Source organism: Dermacentor variabilis, chromosome 6 (genome assembly GCF_050947875.1).
Source record: "Dermacentor variabilis isolate Ectoservices chromosome 6, ASM5094787v1, whole genome shotgun sequence".
NCBI lineage: Eukaryota > Metazoa > Arthropoda > Arachnida > Ixodida > Ixodidae > Dermacentor > Dermacentor variabilis.
The window spans coordinates 147,172,353-147,195,192 of NC_134573.1; the positions used below are offsets into that span (position 1 = coordinate 147,172,353).

The 22,840-nt window shown below is 49.0% G+C and overlaps 1 protein-coding gene across 2 annotated transcripts in view; it reads right to left on the reverse strand.

Annotated features, from left to right (window-relative positions):
• Positions 1–3,291: 3,291 nt before the first annotated feature.
• Positions 3,292–22,840, reverse strand: part of LOC142585426 (uncharacterized) — a 199,863-nt gene continuing 180,314 nt past the window's right edge. For both annotated transcript variants that reach the window (XM_075696185.1, XM_075696186.1), the window contains 2 exons: positions 8,903–10,142; positions 3,292–8,678 (listed from right to left, as the gene is read on the reverse strand). In XM_075696185.1, the coding sequence (XP_075552300.1) occupies positions 7,870–8,678; positions 8,903–10,142 (2,049 nt within the window). In that variant the 3' untranslated portion in view covers positions 3,292–7,869. The remainder of the gene's footprint in view (positions 8,679–8,902; positions 10,143–22,840) is intronic.

The window sequence follows — 22,840 nt, forward strand, 5'->3', positions numbered from 1 at the left end:
ACTCCTACCTTTCTTTTTCTTTTCATTCCTGTACCCCCTTCCCAACGTACAAGAACTACCTCTGATTTTTCTATTGACGTTCTTGTTGTTCCTTAGATGTGTACCTACTACAATTTTCAGAGAGCCCCTAACGTACGTATCTTTACGGTATTGTCACAAAGGCTAAGCCTGCCATATCTGGTACTCTTCATACGCTTGCCTGGTACTATTTATTTTGATTCAGCCGTTCATGTATTAGTTTTATCACACCGCACACCCCCGTTTTCCATTTGAATTATGACCAAGCGGAGTTGCCTTCTAGGAGGAGGAATAAACTTTATTAATTGAAATGAGCCGAGGGTAAAATCGTCCGAGGTGGGCGGCGTCCCTAGTCCAGGATGCCGTGGGCCTGTGCTGATAGGTAACACTTATTTCTTACTTTGATTCTCGTCTCGTGTGTGTGCCCCATCAAGCATTTGTGGCTTGTAGTTTGCGCTCCAAGCATGTTGTGCATGCTGCAAATGTACCAGAATGCCGAAATAAAAATGAATGAATGAATGAATGAATGAATGAATGAATGAATGAATGAATGAATGAATGAATGAATGAATGAATGAATGTCCATCGCAAAGGCAAGAATCACCTAGACCGCTAATTGTTGAGATCAAGGTGTGGCTGCAGCAAGGACAGCCTCCAATCGGGACATTACGCGTTGTGTGGTCTGCGCAGCCTTGCCCCATAATAACCACGATGTATTAATTAGCAGCTGCTTTTCTTAGCTTAGACGTCTTGACAGAGACATTGCACTTTATTTTACTTCCAAAGTTGCTTTAAGACAACATGTAATCACTCCATGACGACGCAGGTAGATATTGTTAGAAATTCGTGCTTGAAATGCCCACTTTACCTGCAATTCCTCTCCCCACAGTCTCTTGAAGCTATTTGGCGTACAAGCATGAGCGAAACGGGCAGCTGCGTTGCAAAAGCGTGGCGCTTTCATTCGGTTGGCCTCACCATGCTTGGCTCCTTGATTCCACGTGCTATCAGAAAGACAAGAATGCTTCGAAGCTCCAGGGGAGCCAAACTTTCCGCGGCCACTTTTGCCCGTCACGTTTTCGCCGCATACCACCGCGGCTTTAATGTGGCCATATGTATGCGGCTCGAGGAGCGCGCGCGTCGAATTTATGGCGTGTCTTTGTAGCCTTCGCCTAGTTATTTAATTACGTCTAATTACAGGCCTGGAAAGTTTGTTGCTTGTTCATGAGTACACTTACCGGATTATTGCAGTAAAGACGGTCCATGTCCTGGCCCCATTTTGCGTTGAATGCTTCCCAATTTTCTCTGGCGTGTAATACGCCGCAAATATAGAGGGGCTGCTGAACTTATAGCGTGTCAGCATGGTGCTCGGAACGATTCGCGAATACTTATGGAACGTAAATTTTCTCAGCAGTTAACGTGGGGACACTTGCTGCATGAGGACATGGTGTCTGTATAACTACGTCGCAGTAGCAGTTATTCTGTGGCTGCAGCATTCACAGCAAGCGTAATTGGCAGCGCCATCCTTTTTTCCCCTCTTTTCAATAGTGACATGTCTAACGGGCAATGCCTTTTTATGTCCAACGTGCAGGTGCTTTCTCTAGCAGCTGTCTTAAGCGGTCGCATGCGCTATTTTTTTAAGTTTATGCTCTCAATTTTATTGTGCTTGGTTAAGCATGAGTATGTTTACCAAAAAAAATTCAGTGTTTTCCACTTTGTCTTTTTAAAGCAAAACTTTCTTTGTCTCTTTGTCTCAGTTTGTGTGTCCTAGTAGAAATGTAAGGGCCAGGAAAAAATCCGCTAAGGCTGAAACAAAAGAAGAAACTTTATTTTTTTAGTTTTTTAAGCAGTGAGAGTGTTAAAAAAATAAGTTTAAGATTTCCACATACAGTACTAATTTTTGTTCTCTGCTATACAGCATACGATTCTAGAAGCGACGACGACGACAAGAAAAGAGCAGCACACTTTTCAAGGGTCTTCAGTAGACGCTTTCTGTTTCGTTTTGAACACGTAGGGTAGTATTCAAACGTAGCGGAATGCCGTACGCCCCTCTGATAACGGGCTGGCGTCAGAGACTGCACGATAAGCACGTGGAGTCGTTAGCTTGGTGGCAAGGCCTTTGTACTAATGAGCCACGGACATCTATAAAATCTTGGCTGCTGCAGATACCTTTCCAGTGGCCAAATACCTTCGTGACATTTGTGAACGAAACTGGGGCGGAATTCATTAAGCGAATTTACGAACGTAAGTTCGTAAGTTTGTCCTGAAAGAAAGCCTCGCAACTGAACTACGGACGTAGGTTTGTCCTGGTCGTGGACCAGGACGAACTTACGTTCGCAGTTCAACTGGGAGGCTTTCTTTCTGAGAAACCCGTATGGGCTTTCTTTGTAGCTTCGTGCTACAATTCAGGTGGATGCCACTTTTTCCCTTTCATCATTAAGAACTTCTCACGCTTTCCTTTTTTTCAATAACTGAAGAACCCGTGACAATCGCTGTATTTTATTTGAATGCTTTCTAGGTGCTCTTGCGACCATTCATTTCGGTATTCAGTAGGTTGAAGCTTAACATCCAAATTAAATATACCAAAATACGCCAAGGAGCAACGGTGTGCCTTCTTCGTTCGCAGCGGCCTCCTTCCACGCACCGCTCTAAATATTCTGCAAGGGCGTCGGGCTTTCATCTCGTCATTTTCTCTGCGTGCCCCGGTCTTGAATCTTCGTCACTTTGTTTACTAGATCGCTTTCAATTATTGCTGGTTTTTCCAAGCAGTGCGCGTCTGTGTGCCTTTCAAATTGTCAAATGCCCCACTGCGGCCTCAGAGATAAGGCGATGCACGTTTGAGATCTCGGAGGTCATAACCAAATGTTTTGTCATTTATCTACTCGGGTTGGGCACATGCGTAGTCGCACAACGAGAAACAAGCGGATTCCTACACTTGACTACCAGGCTTAACACGCCTTCATCCACCGCCACTACTGTGAGTGTCTCGATCCGAGCAAGACAGTTACAGCGCACGCGATGGAGTTTCCCTCTTCCTTAGCAGTCCCTGGCCCTTCAAGAGGCGCTCCCAGAGTAGCTAGGCTGCCGTACATTTGTGGTGAAGGGTGAGTTGTACTCATTGTTCACCTCATCATATCAGTTGTCTAAATGCAACAGAACCAAAACCAAGATGGCCAAAAGCCCGGAGCGCAGTATGGTCTGCCACAGTCAGTTTACCTCGGCCACAACACACCATTTTGGCTTCGCCGCAATTCACGTTCGACAACACAGAAGGCGTAAAAAAGAAAACAGACATTTATTTCACTTACTGAAATATACACATTCTACTCTCTTCTCCACATAAACTGTCAATATGCGTGAATATACCATTGAGGCAGTACTTTTCATCGAAATATTTATATATACACTTTTTTTTTTCATCCAGACGTCTTCGTATAGGTGTAAAACTGAACATGAGTATATAGTGAATCTGAATGCTTACAGCTGCACGCGAGCGATCGTTAGTACAATGATTCTCTTCAAGATATGTCTGCTTTGGGGACAAACAATACTTTTTTTTTCACATGGACCCCCAGAATCAGTGACACAAAACTAATTAAATTATAGACAGTGACACTGCTTCGTGTTTCGCCTAAAGGCCCAACATGTCATGCCAAAGCGAAACCATGCAGTACTTTATCCGTCGTGGTAGACCATATATTGCCGCAAGCAGCTCGTCTTCACAGCGAAATGAAACAGCGTATAGAGGGGTGATTTAGAATCGCACGAAATAATTCAGCTTAAGGCTCTGGCACATTTTTTTTTCAGGAGATGACTTAATAGAACGAAATGAGTCACGACAGTTCAATAGTAGTGCGTAATATTCAGCTGCAAGTGTGAAGCGGAGTTTTTTTTTTTTTTCTTCGACGGCTATATCTCCAGTGGCCTACTGGCAATATTGTCAACTGAAAAATTCCGTGGTGGACAGGAGATACTGCATATATTTCGGTGCAAACAAACACATGCGTGCGTATGTCACGTCTAAGTTAACACCAGTTGTAACCATTGGGATTCAGCTGCCAAGTTTATGTGACCAAGTGCATTTAGGTGATATGCGTGCTATATTTCTGATTTCATGCATGATATGCCAAAGTGTAACGGTTTGCGCCAATTGTACATGCAAGGCAAGCGCCAACGTGATATGTAAACTGTGTAGAATGCTTTGAAATGTCTTAAGATTGATATGCTGAGAAGCTCAGAAATTGCAGTTTGCCATCCAGCGACGCCAGATACTTTCGGCAACCTTTCTGTCGTAAAGAGATGTGGTCGCGGAAGTTGTCTGCACCTTATAGCTGCAAACAGTGAAAGTGCGTTCATATGGAGGCCTATCAGAATACCCTGTTACATGCACACGCTTGTACACGGGAACACTCAACATAGGGATAACGTTTGATCACCGCTGTCGTGCCTATGCACTGTAGCTCTACATTAGTCACGCATTGATGTATATGTTTTAACATTGTGCACAATCTCCGAGATAGGTGGGAAGGCTTAGCCAAAAGTGTAGAAGTACTAAAAAAACATATGCTGTATTCAGGCTAGAGAGGTATAGTGACGCATTCGAAATAGCCAATAGCTAAATTTTTCAGTGGCCAAACGGTTTGATGTGTCAAGATGCGTGGAAAACGTTGAAGGGTGGTGGCGATACATGCAGATTTCAAAAAGAGATATCCGTGTCGTCGCAGGTTAAAGCAACGGTCCACCGAAGCCATTGGTTCACGACTGTAGCAAGGAGAATAACGGAACAATATTCAACCTAACGTCATTCGTAAGTTTTCTTCCCCGAAAAAGAAAGTCAAACCGTTCAAATTAAATATCAGGTTGCGATGTGACACGTTGGCGTAATTGGCACCGCGGTTCGACAAAGGGCAGTTTGGTATTTCGATGTGATTTTACCGGCTAATTCCTTTTTTCTTTGCACAAATGTAGTGGTGGGAGAAAGGTAAGTCGAGAAGACCAAACTACCATCGTATAGCCTTACACAGCGATTCCCTTTAATGCCCCTTCAAATCGAAAAAGGAAGTACCCAGTGTATAAGCTATCAACGCGTAACTTTGATAGTTGTCACACTTGATAACAATAATGCGCGGATAAATTATCAGGCGTAGTGAACATCTCGCATGAGGCACACAATCGTAACAGCGTTGGGAAAATATATTGCTATAGTTCGCTTAATATCAGTGCGGGAAACAAGAACACTCGACATTAACACCGGTGAAAATATTTTACTGCTTTCCTCAACTCATATCTCACTGTACGCTGAAAACAGTGCCGATTGTGTGATGTGTTCTATGAGTATACATATGCTAGAATGGAAAAGTTATGCAATATGATTAGTTTAAATATTTTCTTTACGACTTCAATGTTTCACTACACATCGGCCAATTACTGATAAAGCGATTTTGAAGATAAACGTACCTCCCTTATTGGATAATAAACCGCAGTAACACCAAAGGCTTGTGCTTGATGTCTCATCCTAGGACTCGGAATCCCCGTTCTAACTGCCGTTGTTTGGGCCGGAATTAAAATAATAGTGAGAAGTTATGCTCATGGGTATGTATGGGTCATCACACTTCGTAAAATTTATTAAGCTACAAGCGCTTCTTAAGCGTACGGAATGATTCTCTGTCAGATGGCTAGATGGGATCTTTCACACCGTAGTACTTAAGACTGTATTGTCCGACACCAAAATTCACTACACCAGCTACTTTATCTAACGACAAGTTCACTGGATACACGTATGCAAGCGCTGGTTCCATTGCAAAAGCTTCAAACGTCATCCAAAAGAGCAATATGGCAGTGACACATAACTGAGCTATCAGGAGATAACACCAGATAACTGAACTATGAGCGCACACTCCTGATTCTGCTCTACGCTTTCGTGTGCAGTAGATTAACGTTCTCGTAAGACATAAAAGATTCATTATATTATTACAGCAGCACAGTTTTAAACGTTAGACTCACCATCGTTCCATGTGTCCACGCTAGTGAGACCTACTGGCTCGCAGGAGCTCAGCCCAACAACCTTTCTCTCTCTTCGTTTCTCTCTCCCTCTCTCTCTCTCTCTTTCTCAAATCATGCCACACTAAAATGTTCTCAAGTTAGCGATCAGGCATTTTGTTCTTACCATCATTCTAGTCGTAGAAATGCAAAGCTAGCGTGGATTCCAAGTCACGCCTGAATTCCAACCACGTTTATTCAAATAGATGTTCGAAAGGTGAGATCAGGGGCATGAAGGGGGCCATGTTTCAATGGAGAAGCAAAGGCCTTAAGTTTTTGTCGCTGTCGCGAGCCATCATCCTATTCGGGGCCGACTTAACGAGAGCGATCAACACTACATTTTTTTAAAATAATTACAACATTGTCTAGACCACGCCAACGTGCTTAACAGTAGATGCACTTCCAGCTGACCGGCAGGACTGATTATAAAGCGTTGCTTCCTCTATATTTCTAGCTTAAAGGCTCTTACTCTGGGTTCTGCCATACTTTTAGCAAGCTTTCGTCGATAGCTGAGGTATTGCTCGTATTCACACTGTTTCTGCGGAAAATTGTCCACCGTAAGATATGCTAAGGCTGTAGCCAAAGACAAATTGTCAGTGCTACAATACAAGACGTGAAACTGATATGACCAGTCCATCCACGTACAACGGTTCATTATTCAATAACCTTCAGGCATATCAGCTTTGGAACATGGAAATTGTTTACATTGGCAGCGAGCGCGGCGGCAAGTGTAACCACCGTCAATGATGTCATGTGTGTCAGTTCTCAGTTGCCTTGAAAGCAGTTCCACTTGAGTTTTGTAAACGTTTTCTGGTAGGATGACTGGACACAAATGTGCTAAGCTGCCCGGATATATAGCAATTTCCAATTGCCAACGCGTCTTTTCTATGAACGTTGCATGCACTGCTATTTTCTCAAACTCTTAGGTATGTGTGGATGCAGCAGGGTGAAAAACGCTGGCAAGAGTCTTGGCAAGTCACTAATTATGTGAATTCCCTTGCAACGCTGATGATTGATATGTGCAAAAAACTCATCCAGTATATCGCTGCCGTATAAAGCGCCATAACATTCGTCGCTGTACGTCGACTGAGGATGTGTTTTTTCTAAGCGATTTCACATTCACGTTCTTAGAAGTTGACAAATAGTTAAATAAGGTCAGAGAACACTCAACGTTTCAACAGGATGCGTTACAAGACATTTAAGTTTTGGCCGTAACTATCTGAACAAGCCATATACTTAACGTGGGCCCAAATGCTCGCGCGTGTTCGTGTGCGTTCTGGTCCTGAGCCAAGAGCAACAGACGAGGTGGCATACACATATAAATGATTGTGTATCACTTTTGCCTCACAAATTGCCCATATGCCTCCATCGTGATGCACAAAGCGTAGTACATTTGAACACATGGGCTTTTGTATCCCCTGAGAGAAGGTTTAAATATTTTGTTTGACCCAAGAGTCTAAGAGGATGCGCTTACAAAGTGCACTCGTGTGGGTCTCGCGGAGCCCGAGGCAATCACTATGTCGTCACACGTTGCTCATGAGTTAGCAAGTCCAGCGTCACTTTGCATCCACAATCGTGCGCATGCACTTGCATGAGTCCCCACCACAACAATTGCTGCAGGAGTTTCTCCATTTTGCTGGGTCACGTTGCGTATGATGTCATCTCGTCACAACGTTGACACGTGCACAGTCTAATCAGATGTTCACCGAGCGAAGTGAGAGAGTCCTGAACCATCTGACGTATGCACAGAGTCGAGTCAAGATGGTCGCCATGAGTATCCAGAGTCCTGACCCCCTTCGACGAGCGCGCACTATCTTACGAGTTGGTCACGGAACGAAACCCGTACTCGTCCTCCAGCCGCGTCGACCTGTCACCGGACCATTCCTGCTCGAGCGACTTGGATATATTGCGCCTTTCCTCCTGGTTGCGCACCAGAGAGTACAGGTTGCTCCTCTGCTTAGGTCGGTGACCCGGTTCACTGGGCCTCGCCGGCAGGGGCGGCGGTGGTCGCTGGAGCTCTGACGCGACGCTTCCAGCCGAGTTGACAAAGTCGTACAGGACCTCCTCGTAGACGTGGTACTCCGAATCCGACAGGGGCCTCTGTGTCTGCTGCTGCTGTTGCTGGTGAACCGAGATGGGTCCTGCTCTTGAGCCACCGATGTGAGTGTCGCGTAGAGGCTGTGATGAAGACGAGGCGGCTGTTGCTGCCGCCGCGGGTAGCTTGCTGGAAGAAGTCTTGGCGGGTCGCGGTTCCGTAATCTTCTTGTGCTGAAGGTCCTCGATTATCTCGAGCATGCACTTGGCGACCTCGTTGAAGCGGGACTTGGCAGAGCGCATGAGAGTAGGCTTGGGAGAGCCCGGCTTTGCGCTGTTGGCAGTTGTGGCCACGTGAGCTGCCGAACACCGTGGCGTGGGAACAGGGTGGGCTGTGCTCTTCTCTGAGCGCGAAACCACTGGTTCCGCCGAAATCGGAGGGTTGTACGTGCCCAGCGCCGGCGTCAAGGGGCCCGCTTGGTGGTGCTGCGGCTGCTGGTGCGATTGTCTAGCGTGACTTTGCGAGCGCCTACTTGGCTCGGCTGTCAACGTTGCGTGATTGTGGTCTTTGGAGGACTCTTGGCATTTGTCTGCGTATGCAAGAACAGAAAACACAAGTCGTTAACATAAATATCTCTACTTCTCTACTCTTCCTTTCTGTTATGAAGGATTACCTCATTGAACAAACAATTGGTAACTCACTAGTTAGCTTTTTTACATCGGATTTCCTCCTTTACATTGCTTTACAGTGTTCATCTTAAGCATCAGATGGTGCTTGAGAAACGAGTTTAGCCACCGGCGGGGGGGGACTCACCTTTCAAGCACTTGACCTTGGCGACGCTGTATCCTGCATTCGAGCGGTACTTCTCCTCGACCATGGTCACGTACGTGGACGGCGGGAACCGGGCGTCCAGATCGTAGTAGTCGGGTTTGCCTCCACACAGGAGGCTGTCGATCTCTTCTTCCAAGGTGCCTCCACTGTCTGGCCTCTCGAGGTTGGCCCGCAAGTTGGCGCACAGCGGGTCTTTGAGGATGGGTTTGGCTCGCGTTCCGGGCGCCTTGGCCGGCGAGCACGAGGGCGCCGAGGTCAGCTTCTCGGTACTGAACCTCACCGTCTTGTCGCCCACCGAGCCCGCTCGCGGACTGCCGGTGCTGCTCTTGGGGCTCACCGGCGACTCGCAGCGGGCGATGGCCGTCAGCAGAGATTGGCGCAGCTGCATCAAGTGGTCCAGGTCGGCATCCAGCTCCTCCTGTGTCGGCTTGTGACCCTGCTGTCCTCCCGCGGTCGCAGGCGCCGCAAGCCTGGCCGTCGCCGCCACTACCGCTGCAGGCTGTGGCGGGACGACGACGGCTTTACCAGGAGGCTTGGCCTCCGCTTCGTAATCCGGGATCTCGGGCGTCGGGCAGAGACTCTTGTAGCCGCTGTCGATGGAGCCCGCGTACGCGATAGACTCGCCGTCGCTGTGCTGGCGCGCCTGGCGCCGCTGCAGGTACACGCTGGCCAGGTCGTAGTAGTCGTCCGACTCGCAGCACGGGTCGTACGTCATGGAGCCGATCGTGTCCAGCAGCGGGTTGCCGGAGGAAGACAGCGAGCTTCGCTGCTGCGGCTGCTGCTGGCTGCCGCTGCTGCTGCTGCTAATGCTGCTTCCGCTGCTGCCGCAGGCAGCGTACGAGCAGCGCTGGGACATCGGCCTCTTCTTCCGGCGAGCGCCGGGCGACGCCGTCGGCGACGACGAGTCCCGCCGCACGTCGGGCGACGACGGGATGCGAACGGGCTTGGGTGCTCGCGGAGCCGCTGTTGCTTGCGCAGCGGCAGCAGCAGCGGCCACGTCGCCTCCACGCAAGCTACCGGCTGCGACGGCAGCAGGCGCTGCAGTGTCGTCGGCTGCGGTCGGCGGCGGTTGTTGACTCGGTGGCAAGGTGTGCTGCTGCTGGGCGTCACCGGCCGGGTGGTCAGTCGACGGCAGCGTTCCTCCCACGACCACGTCCTCGAAGGTGTTGTACATGTGCCACATCTGCCGGGTGAAGTCATCCCCTTGCAGGCTGAGTTCCGCCTGCGTCGTAAAAGAAGACAACGGGCGAGAGTGTCAGAGCTGATTGAGGACGACCGCGCAAGCTCCGAGCCACCAGTTCCCCCTTCCCCCCTTTTATTTACAACCGCTCATCAATACAAGGCGTCGTATAACTTTCCCTCCTTCAACCTCGTCTTCTCGGCTTGTACCTGTGTGCACACCGCTTTCTGTACGGCGCTGTCCGGCGCACTGGGTCCCACAAAGGACATCGGGACGCCGTAAAGACTTCGGCCTCGCGAGACGAAGAGGATGACAAGGAAGGCGTACACGTCAAGTCTTCATGCATCCCAACGAGAATGCCGCAAGGGCCTTTTGAGGCGGCGGCCCATGACCACTGGGAACACTTTCGCCTGCGTCCCCCTGGCTGCCATAAGCGTAGCTCCGACCAAGTGTACACGGCGCTGCCTTTGAACTCGTGCGATGCAGTAGTAGTTGCATCAAGACGGACGAATCCTCTATCTGAGCCGAGCAATTTAAAAGGCACTTCTTTAAAAAGCACTGCACACGGATGTGCTCCGAGGCGAACTGCCTAAGAAAGCAAAAACGTATATTGTACGTATGACAAATGTGATTTAGTGTATAAGCAATCTAAATTAATTGAAACCTGAAGTGCAAACGATTTATTCTTGCGCGCAATGTCATAACTATTTGTAACGCATGGAGAAAGGAAATAATTACGAGAGAGCATTGCGCAGCATGGGTGAAGCCAAATGCATCGGCCCAACAAGTGATCGTAACGTCAGGGCGTGCGATAGGTTTTAGGGATCCACATTGCAGCCAGGCCTGCAGTTCACTGTAGCAGAGCTACGATAGGGCAGCCGAACAAGTGCGCATCGATTAAAGAGCACCGGGAACCAAACATTCGAGGTCAATACGCCGAGTCTCATACGTCATGTGTTTGGCTGATGCTGCGAGGGAAAAAGCGATGGTAAATAGTTCGCTTGCCAAGGTCGGCTACGTGACGTAATGCTATCTTCTAAGTTATTTTGTTCCTTCATATGTAAAGGCGAATAGATTTCAGGATACAGAAAGAAGTTATCCAGCGTGCGTTCACGAAAATTTGTTCGCGATGTGTTTGGAAAATGTTCTTTCGCATTATACACATATACGTTGACAAAGACTATACACGAATATAGCGGGAACCTGGCAACAACCATTTCTTCTCTTTCTTTTTCATTTGTCATGTCGCTCAGGACTATTCCTGCGCAAAATGTCGAGCAATCAAATGTAGAGCTGATCAGCTAAACGGAAAACAGAACAAACGTAAATCTTGTATATACGCAGAGCTGAGGTTCCCGCTCGAGACTCAGGAAATAAAAGTTTGATTCGTTTTCTCCAGGAATAACCAAGGTTTATTCTGTCTAATAAATGAGAATAGACTTCTGGAAGGATAATTACAAGTATGTGTTGATCAAATGTTGCTACTTCTTGCACCTTATGAAGAGCCCCAGCTGGTCATAATTAATCCACTCAGCACCAGTCTCCTCCCTCCCTTGCCCTCTCCCCCACCACTCATCGGTTTCGGTTTGTAAATCTCCATAATTTAATTACCTTTCGTGCTCGCATGCTCCAGCTATAACACGTTATTCCTTACTGTAGAACGCAGGGCCCATCGACAGCGCCACGGCGTTTGAGGACGCCGAAATGGCTATGCAAACATTGTCGAGGAACTGCAATCAAAGTTTGGTCCACGCTTCACCAAATGCGCTTTTCCTACAGAAACTTCGAGTTAGAAACACGACGCAGACTGTGCTCCGACGAGTCTACCAGGGCCGCATCGCGGAGAGGCTTTTTTTTTTTTTTTTCGGGAAATCCGATTACAGACGACGCGTCGCAGTCGCAAACGAAGGGTTTCCGAGCCGAATGCGGCTCGCGTTCGCAGCCTAATTACAGGGCGGCTAGAAAGGCTCCCATCGTCGTCGCTTAACTCCGTAAATCACATTTGCTGCAGCGGACGCCCGGGATTTCTGTCCGTATGACCGTGCCTCTTCGTCTAGGGGACAACACTTCGCCGTCTTCCAAGTCGGGGAGGGGGCAGCGCCGGGGGTGAAGACTAAGGAGGAGTTCGGTGATCGTACTTTTGAGTACTTCTGAGCGAGCGAGAGTTGGACTCGCGTGTAAGTGTACGGATGCGCTGTGGCGTCGGTTAGATCCCAGTGGAGGTCATCGGCCCTACTCTTGCTTTACTCTACTACTTCTGCAAAAACTTTACCGCGCGCTTCTTACGCGTAAAAGGACGGCACTTTAGCAAAGGTAAAGGTTGTCAAAAAAGGTTATATTCGGTACTGGTCCCTAAATGACCGAGCCTGCATGATTGGCATTATCGTGACATTGTGATAAAAGAGAGCAAAGCTTTCTAACGCGGTGTAGAAGTAAGACTACCTTTGATGTCATTGCCAGCAAATCGTAACAAAAGTTTACGAAGAAGCAACCCCGGCTGCTGTTCTAGAAAGCGTTTAGCGCGTTTTGGGAGGGGGGAGCATTTGTGGCACTATGTTGCACTGTGTACTATATGTGGCGCTCCCCTCACCACCATGCTAGAGTAAATCTACACCGTGCCTTACTCAAGTACGCGGTAGCGAACCGATACTTCAAGCGCCACTTCCTCAAGGACCAGGTCGGAACCGCGTGCGGCGTTTTCGACCAGTGGCGCAGCATCTCAAAAACGACAGCGTTTTAAAAATGCTAGCTGTCACGAAGAAAGAGTGCGAGAACGCTCCCTTTATCACTGTGCCAGCGTGCGGTACTACATGGTACCACCGGTACCGTGTCGCGGAGATATGGTATCGCAATGCGGCTTTTACCGGTGTTAGACTGCACTAACGGCGAGATCGGCCCACGAAAGCGTCTGAAACACTCATGAGAAATCGTGGCTAGTTTCCAAAGAAAGCTAAACGCATAGGAAAGAAGAAAAAAAAGAACAAATAAAGAGTACTGCGCGCGTTTCCTCTCACAGTGTTCGCGTGTGGCAGCCGTTGTGACCGCAGCAACGGATTGAGGCAGCGTATCATGACGTCATGATACATTCATTTCCTGCATAACGAAGCATGTCCTATAGAACGATGTATTTAGTGGGTTTTTCAGGACGCTTGCCAGTATTTTTTCACTGGTTTAGAAGGCTTGGAACTTTTAGCGAAACAAATGACCGGTCGAAAACGTGTCAGTGCTCCTCTAAAAGGGCACTAAACAGAAATTATGGATAAGTTTACACTAACACAATAGTCTTTAGAAGCTTTATTGTGTTCATTTGGTGAAAAAGGAGTTTTGGTTTGTCCGTCAAACAGTCACGTGGCAGTACTGTTGGCGCCATCTCGTGAAACGCGCCAACCAGAGCACGCCGAACTACAACTGCGACAACTACGTTCACTGGCTAACTGCTGATGCAAAGGCGGCGGTAACAACGATCGTTGCGTGTGTAGTGGATTTACCTTTCGTTGTTCCCCTTCTGCGCAAACAATGAAACAATCCAGAGGGTTTCTAGCCCGATATGGTTAGGAAAATGTCGGAAGATGGCGCTACCTCCACTGCAGCTGCCGTCGACGTCTCCTCGCGTGCTCCGCTATTTCGTACGCTCTAATACATTTATGCGCTAGGTAAACCTCTCCATTTTCGCAGGCAGGATTTCATTATTCTCAAATATTTATTATCCAAATATATCTAAATCTGCAAGCTGCATATATTATCGAGGTTGAGAGCGCCATTTCTTAACTTCGCGCCCGAGAACGCCGCGCCCACGAAATCAATGTGAAGTAAACAATTTCACAGTGTTTTAGCGTGCTTCGTGCAAAAACGCACAGGTTGCCAGGTTTTCATTTCACTCGCGTATCTGCTCGGCGACCCACGCCGCGCGTGACCTTGATATGTGTATCGCTCTAAACAACCATTCTTGCTTGGGTAGCGCCCATAAAATCGAAACACGAGAAAGAATACGGGACAAGCGCTGGTCTAACAACCGAAAGTTTTTTTTTTTATTGGGAGTAAAAGATTTTGTATACAGTGGTTACGAAAGTCACGTGGATCCCGTGTAAAAAAAAATCACGCATTCACGAGCGATCAATGAACGCGATCCAATCCTTCGGCAGCTCTAAATATAGATGGAAGCGTCCTCGCAAGCTGGCGACACCGCTGATATCAAACTCAGCGGCCGAACAAAATCGCGACGCGCACGGCGAAATCGCATGTGCGTCGGTCCTCTATCACGTGTCGGCGCGCTCCGCGTCCGCGTGTCGGAACCGAATGCATAGCGGAAGAAGAATTAACATACGCGGCAAAAGCACGACGCCCGTCTCGTCGGGGCGCATCTCTCCACCTCGAGGAACCGGTCAGCCGACGCTGGATATAACCGCAGCCCCCCCCCTCCCCACCCCCCACCCGAACTCAACCGCCTCCTGAACGACATTGGGAAGGCCGTGCAGCCGGCGGCACTTGGCCAGAGACCACGTGGTTGGGAATGCGTGAGCGCGTGTTTGCCCAGCGGCGTTTCCAGTGGTAGGGACCTATCTCTGGGCGCGCTGTCTCTGGAAGAAGAAGAAGAAGAAGCGGCGGTGGCAGCGGCGTCGTAGCCGACGTCCGTTCCACGGCTTGCTGCTTGACAGCTCCGGCGTGGGAGGGATATATCGTGGTGGCGTCTTAGCGGTGCACATTGTCGATCGTGTATGGAGCGGCGGTACCGCATTTGCGATTTTGATTACTCTCGTTGCGTGGTGCGGAGCAGAACGCGCTGTGCCACGTAACTAGGCTATCAGAAGCGTCAATATGGTATTTCACCTGGATGCAAAACGTCAGTCACGGTCACAAAAGTATGTGCCAGACGGCTTTTATTATGCGTTCCGTAATGACGCATGTGCTTTGGCGATCTTCAGCGCAGTACAAATGTTTGTTTCGGTGAGATCACTTGGCAGGCGAAATTAAATATAACACCGGCAAGGGTCTCCGGAGAGCACTTGAGATTATAATCAGGCAAGCGGTGGCAGGATCATCGAGGCATCCAAGGGGCAGCGGGGGCTATCAAAGCTGTAGCCAATCCGGATTCCAGCTTTTGTTTCCCCGTTGCCCCTTTGGTGTTCTGGAGGCGCCGCCAAAATACACTAAATAATGACGCGTTGTTTACGCTTAGTATTTTCGCAAATTATTTTCTCTTCGCCGCACTGCAGTGTCTATATCTTCACCGCACTACACAATTGTAGCGAGGTGAAGCCATTAGAGAACGCGTAAGGGATCCTTGTCAAAAGTGCCTGAACCGTGGTCATATGCCTCACAAGCCAAGAAAGCGGCACGTCCACTACTGCAGTTTTTGAAGTGGACAGACCTCAGCGAGCGACTGTTGTTTCTTTGTCTGCCTCTGGACGAAGCGACACCCCGGTGTTTCCTTTCCTTCCTTCTCATCCCCTGACCACCTTTCCTCAGCGTAGCTGCGTAGGGTAGCAAACCGAACGACGCGTGACTGGTTGACATCCCTTCATTTTATTCATTTCTCGCTCCCTCCGACTTAAGAGACCGTTTATAGTGTCCCTGTGCATAGTGTCCCACCCAGACGCACTCAGTGCTCACTTTCTCCCCTTTTCCTCTTTCTATTCCCCTTTCCCCCACCCTCAGTGTAGGGTAGCAAACCAGATGCTCTTCTGCTTGACCTCCCTGTCTTTCCTGTCCTTGCTTTCTCTCTCTCTCTCGCTCCCTCCCCCCATCTCTCTCCTATTACATGGGTATGCTGTAACTCCTGTTAAAAAGAGCCTCAGTTGGAGCCTATATCATCTGCACTCAGCTGCGAGGAAATCCTATCGCCCCACTTACCTGCGGCCTGGCTACCAGGTCAAGGGAAAGGCTGTGGTTATGCTTGCTGTAAAGTGAGCGTAAATTCGCCAAGCTGTCAGCGGTACACCGCTTAAAACAAGAGACGCGAGTGTATACACTTCCCGTACGGTCCTCTGTAGCAGTGACCATACCAGCAACCACGTTAACGAGTTTCCAAGTCCTGGGATGTGAGTGCGCTAACACACAGGTTTCGCTTGGCACGACTACGTACGACACACAGGGTGCGCAGACATCGGCTGAAGATGAGAACACATTTTTGACAGTTCCCGACTGCCGAATCGACTTTCTTTTCTCCGTGCGCTACACGTCGTATCGAACGCCGGATCGTCTGATGTGCCTTTTGCCTAAAAACGGCAGGCGCATACTAGCGCATATTAAGAGAATCATAGTGTAGTATAGTAGAGTTAACGGTATCAGTGCTGGGCAGTATCGAAGATACATGTACTTTAGATACTATCTTAGATACTCTTTGGGCACATTGTGTTTGTATCGTGATACGCCTGGCAAGACGTATATCGGTATCTGTATTTCCGATACATGAAAGAAGTCATCGTGTATCTTAAGGTACAGGATACTGCTATCGCAACGTCACCGTGCGAAACTATAAGCGTTGGCTGAACTCTGCTTCTCAACCCGAATAAAATTATAGGTAGCGACGCTCTTCTATATTTCCACCAGAGGCCTCCAGCGAGGGCAGGCGATGAGGTCTGCGGATCTTTATTGGTGGAGCAGAGTCACGTGGTGGCGCTCACGCCGTCTTGACAAATTCGCGCGAACGGCTGCGCGCAGCCGACCTTTTGTTTTCTTGATTTTCTTTTTGGCTGCGTTGGTTCCATGACACTTGCGCGTAGCCACCGTATTGCGCACGCCAATGCGTGCGGCGTCTTTCGCGCAAATTCTGATGCCGCTATATAGTGTCGTTATTAAGGTTTCTCTTGCGTGGTGCTTTGTTACGAGATCTGAAGAATGCAAGAATGGGGTTGCCTTGCGTTTAGTGGCTTCCACACATTGTTTCGGAATGAAAATGTTATATTTTCCGCAAGAAAGACAAAATTTTTGAGATACTAACAGACAGTTACTAACTGAAACATTACCAACAAATACTAACAGAAATGATACCTCAATGAACGATACTTCACTAATAAAATATTCAACTGCTTGTGCGCTCTCTTGTCTATTATGCAACCGTGGTTGTTAACGAAGCGTACACTATACATATTCAGAAAAACACAAACGTAGTAGGAACGCGCGATGCAGTGACAAATGTTGGACTGAAGAGTATGAGTGCGTATCCAATTGCGCTGGGCGACCATGAGCAGTAGCACGCACACGAGTAAGCTTTTCTCGTACAAGAGCATAACACTCGAGGAGAAGCGCTACAGCACTTCCTTGTTATCGCGCCATTTTCTGGCCTGACGCAACGTGAAGAAGTTTCAGCCCAAGCTCGACGAATAAAGATCATAATCGAGCGAGAAACTTCCAGGCAAAGTTGGCGCCCCGCGTGCAAATGTGGCTTACTAAACCGTTCAGCAACGCTCAGTTTACGGATCCCCATTAACTGGACGAGTACCAGGCTTCGCTGAGCGCTAACGAGACCGCAGGACCGTTGACGTTCACAAATGACCACTCGGAATCCTCTCCGCTGCTCCGAGGACTCCATACGGAACTCGCGAAGGAGAACAAACTGACATCCACAAAACTTGGCTGCCGCAACGGTCTGCAGGGAAGGTCCCTAGGCAGTCGTAAAAAGTGGGCGGTGTACTTCGCGTGCTTTTCTTATTATCCTTTTAGAGCAATTTGCAGGAGCGCGCACAGCGTCTCTACCAGCAAGCCGATTCCATTCCGTTGCTTATCTGCGCCCCCAATAGTAACGCGGGGAACCGCCCTACTGATTCTTTCTTTCTTTCTGTCCTTCTGTGTTAAATTATTTTTTTGTGTTAACGCTGAGAACTATGAAACAGAAGACAGCGAACAGGAAGGGAACTTCTAGAATACGGCCCCGCGTGTACGTGACCATTTATGGACAGGGCGGCCGCTGCTGACTCAGCCTTGCTTTTATTCTGAATTCCAAGCAGGCTTCTCGTAAGGAAGTCGTTCAAGAAAAATTCGTTTGCTCGCATCACAGCAGCACGGTGTCCGCGCTTGAAGCTGCTGCCACACACCGTCACGCCTTCTGAGTACTTTTTTCCCAAGAAAACTTCGACCGCATGAAATAGCCTACCTGTGTCGTCAGTGAATATTCGAGGTCTCATTCTCGTCAAAAGCGACTTGGTTAGCAGGAACTGTAGCACTGTAACTTCGCTTTCTTGTTGCTGTTCGTATTAACGCGTAACAAATTCCTCACTTGTTTTACTACAAGTTGCTTACCTACTTACTGCACTGATGCTGTGATACTTAAAGCTGCATTTCCGTTTAACCCCAGCCTTTGAACTCTGCATGCTTGTTCTCAGCTCTGTGTTCTTTATGGTGTATAACGTACAGTGCCGTTCACTTTTAAACGAATACGCTTATTTGCGGCTCTCGCTTTTCTGGCCCTCCAGCTGCAAGCATAAACTGAACCTTTATCAATGATTTAGCCAGGAATGCGGAAAGGTACAAGCTAGCGCCACCAACCGCAAGTCGACGAGTTAAATGTCCCGTGAGTTTGTACTGGTTCACACTGTAGGTTGCGCGAAACACACACGTACAATGAAACGAAAGGCACGGACGACGCGAGGGGGCAAAACCACAATCCATGTTATTGTTAGTTGTCACGTAAGCGTATGTAAGCGCCACAAAGGAGCAAGATAAACGGGCTAGCAGTCGTCTCCTGAAGGGGACACCAGGCTCATCCGCTTCAAAAGCAGGGTTATTCCACACTTGCCAGAGGCAGAAATTCGCACGTGTTCCGTATCCACGCGTTTTCCTTTAATATTGGACCTTGGACCGCACTACACGTACTTTGAGTTTATTATAAATAAGTGAATGAATAAATAGGAAGCCTTTATTTTAGAAACAAAAAGACGGATATTTACTATGAGGAAAAAGCTGAAATGGGACAGCCGGAAGCGTTGCGTTAAGGCCAGTAATCTATCGTTGGGTAAGGGCAGAGGGAAACGAAGGGAATGGTACAAAGTTGTGATGACGATCAGGAGAGCGAAGTTCATGCACATGAATAAAATGAAGATGAAGAAGCTGGAAGCACTTGTTACAGTCGCATATCAAGGTGACAGCCTGTTAGGTAAAGCCACAACAAGACAATCACATTTACGGCCTTACGCGCAATGTATTTCGACCAGGGACCCTTGAAGAACTCGCGTGAAAACGACCGGTTCTGTATACGCGCCCCTGACTGTCCCGCGAATGCCGATGGCACCGACAAACCACGTGATCAGTAGTCTCCGTCCCGGTGCAGTGCTCACAGTACGGGCTGTAGATGTAGACCTTCTTGCCGTCTGATATACTTCCTTATCTTTTGACTATATTAAATATATAAAATGCCTAAATGCAAAAGTAATTAAATAATGTGTTTTCTTTTGTTTGTCGTGGTTCATAGTCTCCAGAGCGAATTCTTTGAAGGAATCATAAGCACACATTGGTTGACAAAAAGCGTAAAGCTGAGGCTACACAGAGAGCCTCTGACAATCTCCACTCCATCCATGCACTCCATAAGACTTCAGACAAAAAACGTCTACGGAATTTCCTCGGACTAGTTTTTTTTTTCATTGTTTCATAGGTGAGTGGTGGGCCCAGATATCGGCGTGCGCTATAGGACGTGGGCAGGAGTCGTACCCCCAACCACGTAGTCGGCCACGCCTCGGCCACTGCGCGTGGCCAAGCCATTGCTTCCTCCGCGTTTGAAGGTAAGCGATGTCACTTTCCCTCCGCGCGACGAGTGGACCCTCCGCTCAGTGAAGCGAACTCAAGGGTTCCTTTCAGCTAGTCATCAACGACAGCATCGCTGCGCGTTCCAGAGAAGAAAAGCGGGCTCGCCCATTGTGAGCTGCTAATCCTTCCGTGGCATTCAATCAGAAGCGGACCGACCACGGAGGAGCCAGCCCTCTATCCTTTCGATTCGCTTTTCTGGATGGCTTACACGATCCGTGGCTTTCGCCGTGCTGCACGCAGTTGGCGGAGTGAAGCCGACCCTGACAGCTCGAGAGGGAGAGAGACGAAGCCGGCATATGTGCAGCTGGTAATGGCGCGTCCGCGGGCGCGCTCATAGGAGCCGGATCGAGTTAATCCACGCCGGAATGCGCACCCGCGGCATCCCGCCTCCCGTCGAGCTTTTCGCCACGCGCCTGCGTCGATCTACGGGATGCGGCGAGGCCGTGACCTCGCGTCTGTCTGCCGCGCGCATCGCAAGAAAAAAAAAAAAGAAAAGAAAGAACGACGAACCGAGCAATCTGCGCGCCGGAGCCATGGCCGCCGCTGCTCCTCTCAGCAGGGACGGTATAGGTGCAGTCGACGACAAAAGTTTACGGATCACGAGGTCTGAGAGAAAAGCTCAACGCATCCGCATTCTCGCGACGCCCAGCTTGGTATTCGCATTTGCCGCCTGTACTAGTATAGGCGAACAACATCGTGATGTACGGTTTTACTGGCTTTACTGTTACAGGCTGTTCGGAAATTGAACGTTTTTCCCCCGAGATCCCTTGGTAAGCAAACTTTTGTGTTCGACTGTACGTAGGTTAGCTCGCGTCAGAACTTTCCGGTGGAAGTAACCGGCACGTGTCGACTACGAAAAGCCGGCGACGAGTTTCGAGTGGGACGCCTTCCCAAGGATACTGTCGAAGCGAAGCTATCTTTGAAAAACCTTCCAGACTTTGTTGACCGTGGCTGCTGCTGCTGCTGCCCTCTCGACAAATAGCTTGCACACGGAAAAAATAAACGGACTACGTGTGCGATAGTGCGATCGAACCTCGGTGTCCCAACACAACAGCCCCGACGCTCCGAAACGCTGTGTGCATTTGGCTTGGCGTTGTGAATGGTGCAGTGCGTAAACGTAAACATTACACCAGGTTACGTGTTGCGTGGGACTACAATAAGGACACTTGTTACGCATCGTATTCGGCATTCAATCGCGCACTCCCGAAAGTTTCGCTTCACATGGATTTCCAGAATGTATGTTGGATCTGTTCTATGTAGTTTTGGCTTTCCTAATGTTAACGTTGATACAGGATTTCGGAGCAAGGGAGGAGGAAACCGCCCCCACATTACGAGCTTAGAGATTCCAGGGAGACTTTATTTCTGAACCACTCTCAGTACGAGTCATCGTTCTCGAAGTGCAGCTCTGTCCCCGGGATTTAATGCTGGCTCAACTTGTCCGGCCTCATTGAGATACTTTATGTGGACCACCAGCAATGGTCAGAGAGAAATATAAGTAAATCCATATTGGTAGATTACTCTTACGGAACAGTAAACGAGTTAATTTTACTATAAGTGGAAGCTTAGGCAGGCCAGTAAGCACGCGCAAAAAAATTATTTTGTGTGTTAGTGGTCGAACGTATTGCGCAGTGTGGTTATAATGGACGTAGTAGTGGAGGCATCAGGATTAATGTTGACCACCTGGGGCAAATTTAAGGGACAACCATTGCACGGCCGGCACACGAGCATTTTTGCATTTTGCTCACATCGAAACGCGTCTGCCGCGGCCGGGATCGAACCCGATACCTCCTGCTCTGCAGCACAAAGGATGCGAAAGTTGGAAGATGGGATATTTAAAGTAAAACATGCGAAAATGAAAGATCAGCTGTCCTACGCATGAAGGAGAGGGTTGAGGGATGAGGAAAATGAAAGAAATAAATAAAGAAAGAAAGCGAAAAAGAAGGAAAGAAAAAGAGATAGCCTTGATGGAGTGCGCACGCGGAGTTGCGCATCCATACCACAAGCGGTCACTTAGGCCTGTCGCTTTCCGAGTTTGCGACGCACGCGGTCACGGTCCAAGGATGTCCTTGTCACCAAAAATGATCTTGCATCCTGGTGATCAGAGGCAACGCGGAGCAGAAGACACGGCCATCGCATATCGGGGGCCGATGCCGAGGAGACGTACGGAAGTCGCTGCGTCCGCAATTTATAAAGTTCGCAAATGCGGGAACCTTAGTGGCGACATCGCCAGAAGGTAGTTCTCAGACAACAAAAAATGTCGCGCCGACGCATTAATTAACCCTGGCCTTATTTTTGTCGTGTCACTGCGCGAGGCGCGGTAACGCAAGAACTGAAGTAACTAAAATGGCCTGAGGGCGGTTGTTTTGTCGGCAGCGAATGGGTACGGGCCACCACGTCGGCCCTCGCGGTACGGAAGTAGCGTGACTCCACACATAGCGTCAACGCCACTCTTCGTGGTCAGCTCGGGACAAGCAAGGCGGTCTCACGCACGCGTCTGGCGCCCAGCGAGCCGCTCTCTCTGACTCGGCGCCAGTTATATAAACCTCAACCTCGCCATATTAGACGTCCGAGAGCGGCACCGACCCTCGGTCAACGCGCGGGGACGGAGTTCACCGCTCGAGTTCGCCGCCACACGCGCCCCGCTGCCGCCGCACGACACCTTGTGTCGGGCCGTCCTGCATGACACCTGAATGGGCTATTACGGCCGACTGGGTGCCCTTCTGTTCCATGGCGGGCACCTCGTTCCGGCGCCGTCACGAACGCGCGCGCGCAGAGTGGCCCGTGACGGCTTCCGTGCACAACTCGCAGGCGATGGAACGCGATTTCATAACGCCTCGTACGAAGATTGACGAAACCTGCTTCCGCAGCACCTGTTTCTCGAGTGTTCCTATAGAGATACCGCGATTTCTCGCGTACAATGCGAACCCGAGGGCAATACTAGGGCCGAAAGAAAGAAAGAAAGAAAGAAAGAAAGAAAGAAAGAAAGAAAGAAAGAAAGAAAG